Source organism: Ursus americanus, chromosome 2 (assembly GCF_024610735.1).
Source record: "Ursus americanus isolate L20-20 chromosome 2, mUrsAme1.1.p, whole genome shotgun sequence".
In the NCBI taxonomy this organism is placed as follows: domain Eukaryota; kingdom Metazoa; phylum Chordata; class Mammalia; order Carnivora; family Ursidae; genus Ursus; species Ursus americanus.
This window is the reverse complement of record NC_142128.1, coordinates 106,740,857-106,758,915: the sequence shown is the minus strand read 5'-3', so window position 1 is coordinate 106,758,915 and position 18,059 is coordinate 106,740,857. Positions and strand designations below refer to the sequence as shown.

The window sequence follows — 18,059 nt, the reverse complement described above, 5'->3', positions numbered from 1 at the left end:
CCAGAAAGGAATTCTGCAAGACAGGATGGGTTTTCCTTTGCGGTAGCCTGGCTAGTGAGGAAGAATACACCTCCTCTCCTCTTTCCTCGGTTAGAAGAGAGGAGAATGTGGACGAGATGTGATATTCTCTGGGAAATCTAGGAATAGGAAATTGCTTCTTCTTGAACAATGAGGTCCATGATTTCAGTTGGGAGCATTTTTAATTGCTTTGGCAAAGCATTTTAGCTACCAGCAACCATTTCCCCTACACAGATACAGTTGGACTCTGTACACTTTGAAAGTAAGGAACAAACAAAAATACAAAAGAATCTTTTTGTATGAGAATTGTGAAATCTGAAGTCTGCATTGTTTTGTTTTGCTTTAATGGTTGCATTTTTCATGGGATTATTTCTCTACAGGAACAGCTAAGGAAAAGACATTAGCGAATTATTATGATGGTGGAAAAACTTTCTCCTGGTCAGTCGAACCAATAGGTATGGGAATGTGGATAGAGTTTCTAAATATTAGTTCAGTTCTTTGGGTGGAATCTTGAAGAAACATCTTTTATTCATAGGGCACTCTCATTTTGAACTGTAATTTTTGTTTAGTCGTGGGAAAGAGACTTGCAACTTGTATTATATGATGGAAGAAAACTGTAGTGAAAATTCATGGTGCCCAGCGTACATTAAACCTCTTCTCCCACCAATGGCTCCCGTCTAAAGCTTTTCTAAATGCTGATGCCCCACCCTCTGTTTTGCTATTTGCACACATTGCCAGTCATCAAGGGATGTCAGGGAGGTCTGACCATGAAAACAGATTTCTTTAATTAAAAAAATTTCTTATAAGCCACGAGAAGAGAAGAATAGATGCATTTTGCTGAATTAAATCAAAATTTGTGAGGCATCGTGGTTGCAGAAGAGCTGTAGTCACTGGATGTTGACCCTGAGCAGTGGGTGGTCACTACTGAAGTCTAGAGAATGGTCAGTGTGGTGACAGAACAGCAGACAGGAGGAGGAAGATCCCTCCAGCAGAGGCCTTACCATTCACCAGCTACCGATACGTATTAAGGCTCCAAGTCTGAGCGGAAGAATTAGAGCAGAGGCAGTTCCGTCTTGTATTTGAAAAGTTTCTATTTTACTTAGAAGAAACTTCTGTTCATTAAAAGCACATCAGAAAAATCAGAGTATTTGGAACTCCTCCCCATATTCAACTGATCTCTCATTCCTGGCAATGAAACATTACACTAATCCTCTCACACAAATACATACATCAAAAGAGAAGAAGGAAAAACCTTCATTAACTGAACCAATGACAAAATATGACTTAACACACATATAAACTAGTGTATCACGTATTTGTACATATTAACTACATGTTGAGGTGAGGAAACCACAAAATTATTTTTAGAGGAATATAAGGATTGTGTGTATTCTTTTGATTTTTCGTATTTTTAAGCTTTTGGCAAAATAGTCACAAGACAGAAGTTGTTAGTCGAGGTCATGTCTGTGGTACAATGAAAGGCATTACCGTAATGTGTCACTTCTTGGCATGAAGCCCTCATATTCTCAGTCATGTACGTTCACAACTTAATGTTCTTCGGAGGAAGCTACATAGGTGCGTGTTTAAGTAAAATGTTTTTAAGATGATTTTTTTAAACCACAATTGTAATCTTTGCATTGGCAAATTTAGGCTTTCTCTTCAGGGTTTCTTTGGAAGTCAGGCATGTTTGTGAGGAATTACACTGAACAAAGTATGAGCATTGCCTGTGTAGAAGTTCTCTCAGCATAAGGCACTTTGAATTTCTGATAGATTGTGTACTTCTGGAGCAATGTATATGCATGCATTCAAAATAGAAGTTAAGTGTCCCCCTTTCACAGCATGTGTTAGAAAGCAGTGGAAAATGTGATCAGAGTTAGGGTCCTATTTCCCGGGAGACTCACTTTTACGAGAGCATAAATGTTTACCTAAGCAAGAAGGTGAAGTACGTTATGCCCAATAAAGGGCATTTTGCAGCGCTGGTTTACGGAAGACGTTCAGCAGATGGTGGATCTTTCACACGCAGTGCGGTGCGTTGTTTGAAACTCTGCTCATCTGTACACCATGCTTGAAATAAATACCATCTGGGAATATGCCAGTCGTTTCTTCCCCCTACTGTTTTTATTCCACACCCTAGATTTTGTCACCTGCCAAAGTTAAATAAATCTTATCTAAACAGTTGAGATAAGCCTTGAGTTGTACCCAGTATGGTCAAGTCAACAAACCTCTTCAAAACCAGAAATGAAATACAATATCGCGAGATTAAACAGTCTCCAATGGCAATCATGTTTGCATTTAAAGATTTTATTCCAAAAGGATTCCAGTCTTCGTATCCATTTTTCCCCCTGCCTAGACAAGAAGGCGACATACGGAGTCAAACAAAACGCATTTGCTCTCTAACAATTTAACTTGTACGGCTCTTATAAACAAGGCCTGTAGGTGTATGAAGCCTACTGACTTAGTCAGTAACTTATGTCATTATCCTTGAAGAAGCAAGTATGCTTGAGAGGTACCAGTAGCCTAAGTACAAAATCTATAGAATTCTGGCATTTTATTGTCTGTACCTTACAACAAATTCCCACCAGGTTAAACTGCCTGAAAAGAGAAGATAGTATAAATGTATATGATTTCTAAATTAATAGGCTATTATAAAAATGCAAGTTTCTTCCCTTCTAGGGCAGACATCATTTTAATTGCTAATCAAATGTACGCTACAAGGGCAGGAAGTGTCTGTCAGGGTTACCACCGCATTCCCAGGGCGGGGGAGACTGCCCGGCCCGGAGTTAGAGCTCCACGAGTACTCATTCAGAGAAGGAATACATGATGTTTTCAAGAAGATACTGTTTACTTTGCAGATAAATACAAACGTTTTGTCATTGTTTAATTTCTGAAGTGAACGCATTTTGACTTACAGTTAAATGGTTCCCTCTCAATGTTATACTGTTTAATGGCAGTTACTTTATGTGTGATGGGTAGTAAACAGATGTTACCATGTCCCTCGGTGTCAGACAGTACTGACTTCTGTGTGTTTCCTGCCCAGAGGGTGATTTATACGCTGCTTGCTGGGTTGAAAAGAACCCATTTCCCCCCTTGTCTTTCTGCACATCTTCACGTACTTGAATTCAGCCTCCAGCACATCTGAGAATTAGCCCAACTGTATGTAGACCTGAGAGCTGATACGCTGCTTTTCTTTTATTTTTAAGGTCCAACAATAACATAAAATATATTTTCATTTCTAAAGTATGTGGTTTTGTAAGAGTAATAATTTCTACAAATGTGTATATGATACTGAGACATTTAGAGAGAACTAAGAACCTCCCATTTTTGAGTGCCTGCGATAGCAAGGACGATAGCCACGCAGTAGAGGAATTACCTTTAATCCTGACAATAACCATTTGAGGGAGGTAATAACACCATTATAGACCCATTTCACATGTGAATAAACTGAGACTGAGATTGCTTACCAAGTCTCTCCCAGGAGACCATACACTAGCAGATCCACGTTTTTAATCCAGGTCGGTGTGAATTCAAAGCACTGAGGTTTAATGTTTCAAGTAATTTTGGTAAAAAAAAAATCAAACTTTTGACTTATTTGAGTAAATTAAAGCCTCTCAATAAATACATTAATGTCTAGACCAAGGACTTGAATGGAAGGAGCAATAATAAAATTTAGAAGTCTTATAAATATAAGGAATGGAGTGCCACTATTTTAATTTGGAATCTTTAAAAGAATGCTATTGGTAGGGGCGCCTGGGTGGCTCAGTTGTTAAGCGTCTGCCTTCAGCTCAGGGTGTGATCCCGGCGTTATGGGATCGAGCCCCACATCAGGCTTCTCCGCTGGGAGCCTGCTTCTTCCTCTCCCACTCCCCCTGCTTGTGTTCCCTCTCTCGCTGGCTGTCTCTATGTCTGTCAAATGAATAAATAAAATCTTAAAAAAAAAATAAAAGAATGCTATTGGTATATTAGCCATTAAATTTATTATGGTCTTTAGATAATCTAGAATTACTTGAAATATTATTCAAGAACTTGTGTGTTTCCCATGTATGTTAAAAACGTGTAGCAACATGTCCTCTGGCAAGGTTCCCACAGTACAGGCGTGCCTGGGTGTACATGGTTGACAAGCCCAGGTGCTCAAGCACGTTCGGTGGTCGGGTGTGTGAACACTGCAAACGTAGTGTTTCCTTTCATCCTCTTATCAAGTGTGAAATTCAGGTGACTATGGTACCAAGGATTTTCCTCTCTGAGAAATGTTAGTCAGTTCTTCTTTTTTTTTTTTTAGTTTTTTATTACGTTATGGAGAAATGTTAGACTTTTAACGTGTTAGAGATGTTTGGTTACCTAAGCCAAGCAAAACCAAACAAAAATCTTTAGCGTTGCTTGACTGCATCATTAGGAATTTTTTGTTAAATAATACATTTTGACAGTTTTTTAAGTGACTCCCCAGGTGTGCGGATTTTCAGTTGGGGATTACCACATCAGTATTTCCTTATAAAGGATTCTTGATTCCACTGTCGTCAGATTGTACAATGACAGGCATGCACCAAAGGTTTCTATGCTTTATTGAATTTCAAATAAAAATGTAAGGATAATGGCCCTGGACATTTCTACCTACACTGTTTTCTCCCCCTCTTGTTTGCTTTTTATATCTTCCCGGCAGGACACATAAAGCAGTGCTAGAAATTCCTGAGAGCATAAACACTGACTGTTTGCGTGCACCACAGACTGCAGTCGTGAGGGAGGAAGAGAAGCCTCCTTCCTCTGGAGATACCTGTTACTCCTTATGTCTCGTTTTCTTCCTTCATTACCACGTGGATGGTTATGATTATAGTACTGTCGGCAGCGGATATCACCGCCCATGCCAGTATCTGGCTTTTGCTTCCTCAGGTGTGGCTGCTTCGTGGATTGCTGGGACCGATAGCACAGATACGTGGTTGGTAGTGTCTCTTTCTTAAGGTCGGCTATCATGGCTTCTCTCTGAAGGTTCAGTGATGACTTTGTTTTTATGACTATAAGCTTTTCTGAGTTTTCTACTCTACGTAGAACACTCTGGTGTGAGCCGATGATATCCAAGGCAATATCCCTGCTTTCAGGCTATTTAAAATCTCCTTGGAGGCAAAGAGCACATAATTCTATACAAAAGAAGGAATATCTGAAATGTATCAGGTGGTTTGTATTTATGTTAAAGGGTTCAAACAAGAGGTCAGGGTGTCATTATGAGCCATGGTTCTTAGGGAATGTTTCAGAGATAACTGAGGCTGGAGCTTGAAATTGCTGTTTTGTTAGAGCTAGTGGTTTGTCCACATTGTTCACACTTTTCAGCTTCCCCTCCATTTTAGGTAACCATTGGAAACTATTCTGGCTCGTGAGACATAAGTAGAAATTTGCTAAGAATTCATATTTAATAGGCATTGCATATACTTTCTTGTTGCTTTCCTTTTCCCTCAATTTTGCCTGGAATGTGAAAGTGATGGATGGAGCTATAGCAACTGTTTTTCCACATGAGGAATAGGAATTTAAAGACCATAAAAATTTTTTGTCCCTAATCTTATTTTTTTTTAAACTTTCTGAATCAATGCCAACCTATCTCAATTTTATTTAAGTCATTATTTACTCAGATGTTCCCTTTATGGCTGAAAACAATTTTTAACCAGTGCAAATATATTTAGTGCTTTTGCCAGATTATCAAGTGGCTAATTGTCAAGAATTTATTCATATTTCAGATGTCTTTGTTGCTACACTCTATCTGAATGGCAGACATCACTCCCCACAATAGTCTAAAATGAGCCAAACGATTAAGCTTGAGGTGGGGGGGACTAAGTTATAAACAACATGACGAATGACATTTTTTTCTCTCACCTTGACTCTGTGTCCTTCATTTCATTTCCTAATACATCAGAAGTTTTGGAATTCAGCTCTTATTCCTCTTTAATTCCACCAGGATCTAGATACTCTCTTTAAAAATCTCCTTCCCTTCCTCAACTGTCCCCAGTTTGTGTTAGTCACTCTTGCACATCTTCATTCACCTATGTATGTATTCCTCCGCACATTGTTACTTTTGCAAAACCTGGAGAGAACCAACAATTTAGTTGGGCAAGAAGAGGGAAATATTTCTATTATTAGGCAAAAGCTTACAAGAGAAAATAAGCTGAAAAGGCTTTCTAACCTATGGTCTCTCTTCTAGCTTCAGAGTCCCTAAAGTTTTAAGAGCACTTTTGGGGGACTAGGCAACATCATGAATGAATTTTGTAACTACAGAGATCACTAGGGTGGGGATCTGGCTGTACTAGAGTATGAGCCAGGTGCCATATATCCGGCAGAATATGGTTAGAAGGGAGTGTATGGGATCTCGTCTCAGGACCTGGTCAAAAATATATTTTTTTCCCTAAAACTCCTCTATTATTGCGATATTGACCTTCCTGAATTGGCTTATTGTTCCTAATGTTTTTTCCTCTTTCTAAAGTACTTTTGGGCAATACTCTCACATTTATTTGCCATACCTTCTAATGAATTTTTCTGTTTATGATAGCTGTTTTTATGTGTGAAGAATCATTTTCCTTTTCCAGTTTGGAGTGTGTTGCAGTAATCCAGGCAATCGTTGGGAGTGTCTGGGAACAGGGTGGTAGCAACGCCAGTGAGGAGATGAAGTCATAGTCTGCACGCATTTGGGATGTAGAACCAGGAGGATTCGTCATGTACTGGATGTGGGATGGGAGCAAAAGAAAGGAGTTAAGGATAGGGCATCTGGCAGATGGAGTCTCCATCATGTGAGACCTGGGAGAGCGTGGGCAGCATGGGTCTACCCCTAGAGTTCCAGGTGAGCTACCTGAGAAGGCTGTTGGTTCTATAAGCAGGGGGTTCAGGAAGGAGGTTGGAGGCTAGAGAGGAAAATGTTCCAAATCTGTCATGGGACTGGAGGAGATCACCAAGGTTGGAGAGTAGATGGAGGTGAGAAGAGGTGAAAGGATCAAGCCCTAAGACCCTTCAATAATAAGAGGTAGGGGAGAGAAGAAGCCAGCTAAGGAGAATGAAGAGTGGGGAGCTTCAATAATAAGAGGTAGGGGAGAGAAGGAGCCAGCTAAGGAGAATGAAGAGTGGGGAGCATTGCAAGCAGGAGGAAGAGGAAGAGAGGGGCGTCCTGGAAGCCAAATTAAGCATGTGTATCTGGAGCAAGGAATTACTCACTGTATCAAAGGCTGCTGAGGTTGGAGAAATGTGCATTTGGATTGAAATCACAGGTGACTGAGTAATCAGAGCAAAATCTCAGTAGGGTGGGATTAAGAAGACAAGGGCAGAGAAGAATGTGGGACAATGGGTATTGGCATACTTCAGGAAGGGACAGAGGAGTTTTCGTGCGCGCATGCGCGCGCGCGTGCGTGCGTGTGTGTGTTCCTCCCCTGTTTTCTGGTCTCTAGTATCTGCGTTAGAGGCACTCTGTAGATGACTTGATCTTTGGCTGTCCTGGCTTAAAAGTGGGAGAGGTAAGAGCTGGTGAGAAGCTGTGAGCCTTCTTAACACGCTGTTGGACTTTGAGTTCAGTGTATTGTTATCTGGGTACATTATTTGTTGGGGAAACACCGGAGTCTTTTGTTCTTTCCTCTTGGGGTGGTGAGATTCCCCAGAGATTCCAGTTTCTGGCCTGAGAGAGTAAAGGTCTGTCTGACAGTTTTCTGGCCCCAAATGGAGGATGAGAGCTGGCTGGAGGTGTGGGTTGGTGGGGGAAGAGGAGCTGTGTCTTCAACATGGCAGTACTGCACGTGTTGCCCATGTTTTCGGTGTAGTGCCCTTGCCTACAATTGTGCTTGGTGTCTTTCTGCCCAGAGACTTTGTTGTAATTTCTCAAGAAAATAAACCTGACACACTTGGGGAGGGCATTTTCGGAATGGAGATATAACTGATGGACAGATACCATTCACCCAGAAGCCCTTGTTTCTGGGACTCCCCCGTTTACCCTCAGTTGGACAGCTTTCTGCTGCTGCCAGTTCCTTGGCCTTCTGAGTTGGGGTTCAGAACTCCTGTGGACAGTGGTGGGTTCTTCATTTGCAGGTCTGCTGAATTAGGTACAATTAGTTTCCGTATTTTGTTGCTGTCACCACCCCTTCTTTCCGTCCTTATGAATTTATGGGTTTTTTTTTTAAAGATTTTATTTATTTATTTGAGAGAGAGCACAAGTGTGGGGGAGGGCAGAAGGGGAGGGAGAAGCAGACTTCCCGCTGAGCATGGAGCCCAATGCGGGGCTCGAACCCAAGACCCTAGATCATGACCCGAGCTGAAGGCAGATGTCTAACTGACTGAGCCACCCAGGCGCCCCTGAATTTATGTTTTAGAAAATCTCTTTACTATGGTTGGAGCGGAACTTTGGGTGAGAGCAGAACGGGATGCGTGTCTGCTGTCGAGTCAAAGATGCTTCCATCAGTACGTGTATATCACAGTTCAATGCTATTAGGGTTTATACTATTATTTGTTCACTTTCAAACTGGTACCTTGAGGTTCTTTTCCACTTGACAATTGCATTATCTGTCTCCCATTTGCACAAGTTCTGTGGTGTGCTTACATCGCTGTATATTTATACGTGAATGTCTTTCCACTTCGCCAGATTGTGATAGAGGAGCTCCTATCTCCAGAGCCCCAAAATGGTTTATAGTTCATTTACAAAAGAGATAATAAACGTTGTCAGACAAGTGAACAGCAACTTCTTCCCCCAAAAGGTGAAATTTTTAATTCCACTGAAATGTACAGTGAGATAGAAATTATCTTCACATGTGTCCTTTTTCCCAATTTGAAAGTATAATGATGAGTCCCTTGTAATTCCTTAAAGAGATCTCTTAGAAAATTTTGGTCCCCAGTGGCTAGGAGATGATGACAAGCTTGGAACCATTTTAAATGAGAGATGCTTCTGATCTCTGCTACTTAAGACGAGTTTCTACTTGAACAAAGGTCTTTGCTTTGCTTCTCAGCAATTTGCAAAGCTAACTCATCTTGGCTTTTCCTGTGGCTTCTGAATTTCAAATGGGGTAAAGCTGGTTTCTCTAAGCCCTTACACTCCTTCTTACTCTGTCAGTGAGAAGAGGGCATGAACTGTAAATACAGACTGATTTGCATTTATTCTGTGTTTAAGCTTCTGCTCCCTCTGCTCCCTTCCCATATACCTTATCCGAAATCAGTGTTGATGGTTTCCCTGTGGGTGAGACATGTTTAGTCTCCCATGTTACTATTGGTACAAGTGAATTTGTCATTTTTTTCTTTTTGCTGACAATGTTTTCAACCTAGTTTGTCTAAAATCTCCCAAAATACTGATTTGGAGAGAGATTGGTAAAATATTTTTCCCATAGGAATGTGAAAGGGGCAGTGGTAACAAGAAACACAGTCAACATTTTCGGAGTGTTTGCCATCAGCATGGTACCGCTTCTAGGCATTTTACTGGAATAATTTCCTGCAAGAATCCTATAGGGCGGGTGCTTTTATTAGGTCCATTTTGCAGATTCCAAGCCAATGGAGGCACCGTGTGTTACACAGATAATGAGAAGTGGTGGAGCCAGTTTGACTTCAGAGCCCAGTGTGTCCCTCTGCTTCCCAACACTATTTGTCAGATGATGATAGGACACCATGTAGTCTTATCTTTGTGTTTTATGTCTTTGCGCTACAAAGTCATCTAGAATGAAGTTATTTGTTTATGAAAGAGCAATCAGGCTGAGCTCAAGGAATTTTCAGCTTGTCCAGTCAAGTTAAAGGTACAGTTAATTTTCAGGAATTACTAACATCAGCCTATTTCAACGTGTCTACATTCAACAAAGATTTTTTCAAAGATTTTTTCCAAGCCTCTGTGTACTAGGTTCTTCTGTATATGGTGAGGGACACAACAATAAATTAGGCATGATCGTGTAGTTCTATAGGGAAGGGTCTGTCAATATTATCTCATGTCTCCATATGTTTGTATATCATGCCTCAGATAATCTCACTGAGACTAGGAACTTCAGTTGATTCGTGTCAGATTTCCTGACTCGTGCATTTCTTCTTTCTGGTAAATTATGATGCCTCCCCATTTTTTCTGTGCCCTTAGAACCAGATAGAAAAACAAAAACTTGGATAAAATTAATACATGGTAGAGAATAATAGAGAACCACAAGTTGAGATTTGAAATCCAAGCCACAAAGAGCCAGAGTTAGCAACCTGGGGTTGTGGGCAGCCTCTCAGATGGCCTCCGAAGACCTGGTATTAATGCTCTTGTGTGTGGGCTGGACCTAGAGACTCATAATGACTAGAATGTAAAGGAGATGAGATGTCACTTCGAAGACTAGGTCACAAAGACAACGTGGCCTTACCTCGCACGCCCCCTCTCTCTCCGCTGAAGGAAGCCTGTTGTCTCCTTGTGAGCTTCCCTGTGGAGAGACATCTGGCAAGAGACTGAGGCTCAGCTTCAGCCAACAGACAGTGAGGAGCTGAAGCCTCCAGTCGGGAACTGAATCCTGCCGACAACCATGTGAGGTTGGGAATGGGTCCCCCTGCGGAGCCTTCCTAGAAGATGCCAGCCTCAGCCGACTCCGTGATTAAAGTCTTACGAGAACCGTGAGGCAAAGGCACCCAGCTAAGCTGCACCTGGATTTCTGACCCACAGATACTGTGTTTGTTGATAATACGAAAATGGATTTTAAGCCCTAAGCTTTAGTGTAATTTGCCGTGCAGAAATTGATAACTAATATTCTTGGTAATAAACACCATGAGGTTTTCTACTTTTAGGGGTCTCTACCTCCAGGGTAGCAGGTCATGTGAGAGAGGGATTGAGGCAAGAACCACTGGGACTGGAGTAAATAAATGTTCAGGGCCAATGGAGGGAAGGGGCCATCAAAAGCAGCCTCAGGGCTGTCCTGTCCCCCTGGGGAGAGCCCAGCTTAAAAAAACAAAACAAAACAAAACAACAACAACAAAAACACAAAACAAGAGTAAGTCAAGCAGTAGCAGTGTTCCATGGCTTAAAGTATTGCATTCAGTAAGAGTAATTCTATCGTATTGAATTACACGAGTAAAGCGAACTGCTTCATCTGGCTGCCCAAATATACGACTCATTTATGAATTCGGCTAATCATGTTTTGTGAATTTTTGTTTTACTGAGTTTCCTTTAACACAACCTCTTAAAATACTGTGCTTTCCCTTTTATGCACTCTTTTGATCGGAAGCGCAGAGACGGGATTCTTGTTATGCAGAAATTCAGACCGATGTGTTACCCTCTAGTCTGTGAGTGGTTTGGCGTCCTGGTGTTAGAACACGCCCGTGTTGCTGGTGTCAGAGAAGCAGCGCGAATAGCAAAGCCCGAGCGTCCAGGGAATGTGCCTGTCACGTGTTCACGTGCTTGTGTGCCCAGGGTCATGTCCAGCGTACCATCATTTCCCGTGTTGGATCTAGAATCCTATGTGATGCAGCTTCTTAAAGTCAAAAGGAAGTAGATTTTGTTTTGTCAGCATAGTTCATTTTGATATATTTTTAATATCTTAGGTTAACTTGACTACTTGGTTCTAAAATAGGCTATTTTGCTCTTCATTTTGCAACATTGTGGTTAACGAAGAGTGCATTTTGTAACATTGTAACGAGGCGTGCATGGGCTACCAGCAAATGTGTACCAGTGGAGTTCATGGATTAAAGAACTATTTATGGTCTTAACTTCTGATTACTGAAAAAAAATGTTTAATCCTGAACCTAATTTTAATCTAACACATTCCCAGCCCTATCTCCAGTTTCAAACTAATGTGTTCACAGATAATACACATTTTTAAATGAATTACATAAATTATTCCAAGGCTTCTTGAATTATCCTTCTTACTATAAAATTGCTTATTTTCTCCACATGATAAACATACACTACAGACAAAAGTTTTTATCCCACTTGATAAAGTCTCAGAGAAGCTTAGGGACTTGAGCAGTAATTCACAGCTTGTTGGTAGGAAAGCCAGAAAGAGCACTGTGTTCTTGTACTTAATTACCACATCCTTGGCATTTTATAAAAGTCTAAGCTTAAAAATAAAAATGCTATCCATTTCGATCTGGAGTGATTATTAACACATGGTTATTTATAGGTTGTTTAAAGAGAGTGGTAAAAACCTTCATATGTTCTAATCCTGGAAAGTCTGTGTACTTTACAAATAAATTAATAATCTTCTAATATGCAAAAAAGTCTAGAATTTCCTTTCAACACCTTCTTAGTCCTTGTTCTCTTCTACATAAAAACAGAACAGGTGCTTCTTGGCTAAATTCAAAGTAACAAATTTATTTATATTTTTGGGAAAACAATTAAAACTGCTTGGTAGACCTGCAGGGAATGTCTGGGTGGGAAGTGTGATGAGTCCCAGACAACGGTGGCTGCTCCCAAAAGTCTTAGAGCAAAGAGGAAGAAACGAGTGTGAAATGTTCGGCTTCTAATCTGAAGTATAATCACATTAGCACCTAGTTGAATGTTAGAGAATAAAGCAATCTGAAAGATCTGGAAGATTTATCACTGAATATCCTTCCAAATTTGGGGTTTATTTGTGTTCTGAAATCTAAGTCTTATGCCTAACAGTTTAAATGCCAGGTAAAAAAGACAGAATTCGATGAATGATACCCAGTAGCTGTAAGCCAGGCAGTCATTATTTGTGATAGTTGATTGTTCAGGTGAGAGCATACCCCTTAATAGATACAGGTGGATTTTTTTTTTTTTTTTTTGTTTATGAGGACACAAAACACAAGTAGGAAAAAAAAGGAACTTGCTTAACTTTGCGTCAGATAATAAAACATATTAGAGCCAGAAGAGTTGAACTTTGGTGAAAACTTAAAGAGGGAAATATCATTAACCAACTACAGGCTGGATCCTTTCTCCTGTTCCTGTCTTTGGTCCCTACGAAACCCAAATTCTTGCTAATATTTTCTTTGATTTCCTTTTGCCCTCACCCCTGTTCCCCCATAAAGAAACTAGAACTCGTCAAGTTAGGTAACTTATTGAAGTGATGCAGCAGGTGAAGAAAGATTTAAACCCAGTTAAGTTTGATTCCGTGTTCTGTGTTCCTCCGACATCAATAAACCATCCCATAAACATAGTATTCCCTTTTGGGGGAAAAGAGGAACTATCACCTTGAAATAATCTCCAAAAAGATGTTTTTGTCTCAAAGAAGGCTGAAATTTTGCTCATGGAATCAGGGAATTTGTGAGGTGCTTTTTCCTTGAATCTTTTGCCGCCTTAAAAAATGTATGTGCGTTTCTATTTCTATTCTATAAATTCCTCAGCATGGCCATACGTAGAAAGCTGATTGGAGTGGTCTCTGCACATCTAGTTGTCTGCAGCCTTTCGAGGCTGAGTGAGTGACTGAGAACATCCTCAAGTTGCTGTTGACCCACGTAGGAAGCTAGGATAGCCCCTGAATGCTGAGAATACTTTACATATTATTGACTGCGTGAGTGGATGCATTGTTTTATTTCCTTGATTTTAGAATTTTATCAGTTGAAAACACACAGATTTTAAGGGGGGGAGCACTAGAAGACACCACTAAATATTCAGTAAGATGTGAATTTTAGTCTGAGTCTTGATTTCTGAAATGTTAAAATGTGCATTTTAAATTGAGTAAATATAGCACCTCAATAACCTTAAGCTTTCCCGAATTACTTCTTTTGCCTTTATTTCCCATCTAGAACTCCTCTCATTCCATCCATTCATCTGCCAGTATCTAATCTTCTCTAATTTTCAGCTACTCAAACATGACTATATTGTTCTCTCAAAACTGCAATTCCCATCAAATTGTGTCAGCATCTCTCAAGTGCAGAGCCAACCAAGAGAAAATTGTGTGGAAAAATAGTAACAGTATTTCTTTCCATGGAGGTTTCCTTGTGGATGACTAAAAAGTGAGGTTTCATGGATTAGGAACTTTTGAGGACTTACTTAGGACCATATACCTATGATTAGGACCACATGACGTTTATCAAGACATTCTTCAGTACCTGCCATTGTGTGAGAGAAACAGATGAGAAGCCTCAGTAGACGCACAACGGTTCATGTGGGCAACACTTGTAGGAATAACATAATAACATGTTTTAAAACGCTGGATAATGTCAGAGGACAATTGTGTCTTTTACAAAGAGTTTTGACTTAAGTATGAATGATTTTATTGTGTCTTTACCTTGTTCCGACAATGAAATCTTACACTAAGTTGACTACTGGCATTTCTTTCATTGTTTTCCCATCAATCTTTTGCTGTATCACCAGAGGAATGTAGAAATACTGGATTATTATCTAATGAATTCCAAAGTCAGAGATCTTGGGTTCACTGTAAGATTTTCTTTAAGGCCTAGACAATGTACAGATCCAAAGGGATAATTCACACATGGATTTGCTATCTTCATTTGGGTTTTATGCATTTTGTTACATTATAGCTATACTATCTCCAGTGAAAATCATTTATTAATCCCTTTTAATTAATTTCTGAAATACAGTCAAAGCTAGTTGGGCTAGTTTTACCACTTTGAGTCATTAAACAGATTGTGATATGTTCGCTTTATGTGGTCTAAGAAGTGAAAGATTTGTCTGAAAATCTTAATCAAATTCTTAGATTGGTATTTGAGACATAATTTGTTGGAAATGGAGATAGTGGAATATTATTAGGGTGGAAGTATCGTATTCTACTTACTGTGATCTCTGTTGATGAATCTGGGCTCCGTTCCCAGCTCCAAATAGAAATGCTAAATTATCTTGCTTAGATTTCTCATCTGTCATATGCTTCAATTTCCCACTTGTCTTTTTAAATTCTTTCTTGGTATTTTGCCAGAATGAACTAGAAAACGTCTCATGTACTTTAGGCTTTGAGAGAAAAGACAGTGTAAAATGCCTCAATTATCAAAATAAGTTTAACCAATTTGTGATTATCTACTTTTTGATTTTTCTCTCAGAAATCTTTAATCCCATAGGAGCTTCATTGGCTACTTGGCACAAATCTGATCAGGGCAAATTCACATCTTTTCCAGCTAATATGTATGTAGGTAATGCAGAAAGTTTTTGATTAATCTGTGCCCAAACTGAGTTATAAAACTGACTCCAAAATCCAAAATGCTGCTCAGGCCAAAACAAATGCATTTAAGAACATACTCGCAGTTTTTGATTATCCATGACACTTCTTCCTTATATAAGCATAAGCATATAAGTTTTACATAAGAATGGATTTTTGGGGATAGGCAGTGATGGGTATTAAGGAGGGCATGTATTCCATGGTGCACTGTGTGTTATACGCAAATAATGAATCATGGAACATTACATCAAAAACTAAGGATATACTGTATGGTGACTAACATAACATAATGAAAAATTATTATTAGATAAAAAAAGAGCTGTATAAAAAAAAGAATGGATTTTTAAGGGCATATCTGTCTTAATCTCAATACCATAATCAGTGAATTGTCCTTTGATTATAACAATTTAAAGAATTGTAACAGAAAATGTATCTTTCATTCTTATATTAAGTCCTTCAGTTTAGTGATTAAATTTAACTTTTGTCGTAAGTCTAAGAATTGTGGCAGTTATGAGCATTTATCTCACAAAATGAGATGTGGCAGTAACAGGAGTGATTTGCCCGTTTTTCTAGTATTCAGTGAATTTTTCAAATTCACACAGTTGGACCTTGAAAGACAGACTCACAGTTTATCTTTGACCTTTGACTGTGTCATATTCATGGGATTTTGTATTTGAGGGACAAGTGAAAGCTTTACACTTTACCCCTGTTGAAATTCCTCAGACACAGTCTTGGTAGTGGAGTAAGTGGGTGCATTGAAGTTAGAACACTATTCTGGAGACGGTCACTATTGCTCAAGATGGTCAGACATCTTTTCACAGCTGGCTTAAATGGCAATTTATATTCTTTCTTTTGTATTTTTTTTCCACAGCTGTTGTGAACTTGGACAATTCTGTGGTTGATCTGGAGACGCTTCAAGCTCTCTATGAGAATGTGAGTAATAGAAGGAATTTTATGTGTGAGTATATAATACATACACAATACTTGCCAATATGTACATCTAGACTCATCGCCTCAATGTCCTTTAAGAAAAATTGATCTGGGAGCACTGAATTTACTTAAGTATCAGTTTGTTAAAATACTTTCTTGGAAACCTCCTGGACAAGTGTGTGGTCTCATAATGTCAAAGATTGTGGTTCAAAGTATGCTGTATGTGAGGTCATTCACAACCCTTCTTTTGAAATACAATAGTCAGTACTTACGTAGAGGTTAATTTGAACTGAGTATTGTTCTGTGCACTAACCCAGTTAATCTCCACGTGAATACTCTAGGGAGGTTCAGTTATTATCCCATTTTATATATGAGGAAGTTTAGGCATAGCGAGGTCAGATGGATGGAAATCACACAGCGAATGTGGTAGAGCCGGGGTTTAATTCACTCTGGCTCCATTTCTCTCAACTGCATCGTTTGTTTGACCAAGTGGCGGGACATTCAGGCTTTCTTTTAGCAGCACTTTTTCTGAAGTTGGCAGGAAAAAAGTATAAGTAATAGAGAAGTACGACTGTAGCCTGATGTAGTCAGTGCCTTTGGGAAGTGTGATCTATGTGGTGATAAATGAAATGGTTTTAGATGGGGCGTGGCATTAAATAACATTGATCCACATAGTAAGAGAGTAATTATCTTATCAGGGCCTTTGTAGTACTTCTGATTATAATTAGGTGAAAGTCTCCGTGTGGCCCTATTTGTACCTGGTATTTCTGGGTTCTCTCTCTCTCTCTCTCTTTTTTTTTGTCATTTTGTTTCTGCTCTTGTCTGTGCTGTGCCTAGTATTTAAGCCTCTGTTCTCTTTAGGGGCATGGCCTTAGTTGGTCCTTGACTTTTCAGCCCCAAGTCAAAGACTTCCTGGCTCTGGAAGATACACGTGGTCAACGGGATGCAGACTTTCTTCCCTGACTACTCCCTTGGGAACAGTGTATTTGAACTACTTGTCCATTGTTGAACTTGGTACTTTTAAAACATATGTTTATGTGGTCTCCCCTGTGAAATTTAGACCTCTGTAGGAGAAAATATTTCCTGTGGTACATCACATAGAATCTATTGATTAAGTGTAGAGGTGGTGCCTGGTCAGCATGGTGAGCATAGGGGCTCAGTTTGATGGAGTCACTAATGAAGACTGAGAGGGGAGGTTGGCATGGTTGATTATGTAGTTGTCACTACATGATGGAAAACTGGAAAAAATAAATATGTATTTAGTGTATTAGTGTCCCAGTGAAATGGGTATTTAAAATATATCCATTTAGAGATACAGAGAGTTTTCATTTCTCTTGAATCTTTGATACCAACTTTCCCCCAACCAGGAAAGCCATGAGGAAGATATGAGGAAATACCAGGGAAAGTAATTGCTTCAACACTTCATAATGATGTATGATGTTGGTATATGGCTAACTGTTTTTCTTAAATATACATTACACATACATATATACAAGTGCTTAGGTATACACATTATTTATATGTGTGTGTGTACATGTATGTATATTATATGAAGACATATGAATGTCTTATCCTGGTCTATCATGTGCAGAAATATATACAGAACAAATACAGAAGTGGGAACAAGTATATTTATGAGGGTAGTTTAATTTGCAGTGATTCAGAGTATTTTATTTGGTAGTTTTCAGCCTTTCAGAGCGAATTAATTTCATGAAATATAAATTTCTAGCTCTGAACAAACTAGATAGCTACCCAGAATTTGTGTCTAATTTCTTATCATCATACTTTGTGAAAGTTGAATGAGTATTAGCTGGAACTGGTTAAATTTGTGGTTTTCTTTTTATTGTTGTTATTGTGAAACAGTGGTTCAGGCTTTCATGGTGTCAGGAAAACACAATGGTGGGGACAGCTCACAGTAATATTAGTCCCAGCAGTAACAGGCTAGATGTCTTTAACAGCCGTCTATAGTAGAGGAACTTAATCTGTTATGAATAATAGATAATTGTATATAACATATACAAATAGAATTCATGCCAATTCCCAGTTAACTTCCATTAAACTACATGTCAAAAGAGGGAGAAATATTTGTTTTATCCA

At 39.3% G+C, this 18,059-nt stretch overlaps 1 protein-coding gene across 1 annotated transcript in view; it reads left to right on the top strand.

The window, feature by feature from the left end:
* FMN2 (formin 2) overlaps window positions 1-18,059 on the top strand; it is a 356,034-nt gene that overhangs the window by 177,957 nt on the left and 160,018 nt on the right. Inside the window, exon 8 of the mRNA XM_087859789.1 lies at window positions 15,904-15,965. Coding sequence (XP_087715915.1) covers window positions 15,904-15,965 — 62 coding nt within the window. The remainder of the gene's footprint in view (window positions 1-15,903; window positions 15,966-18,059) is intronic.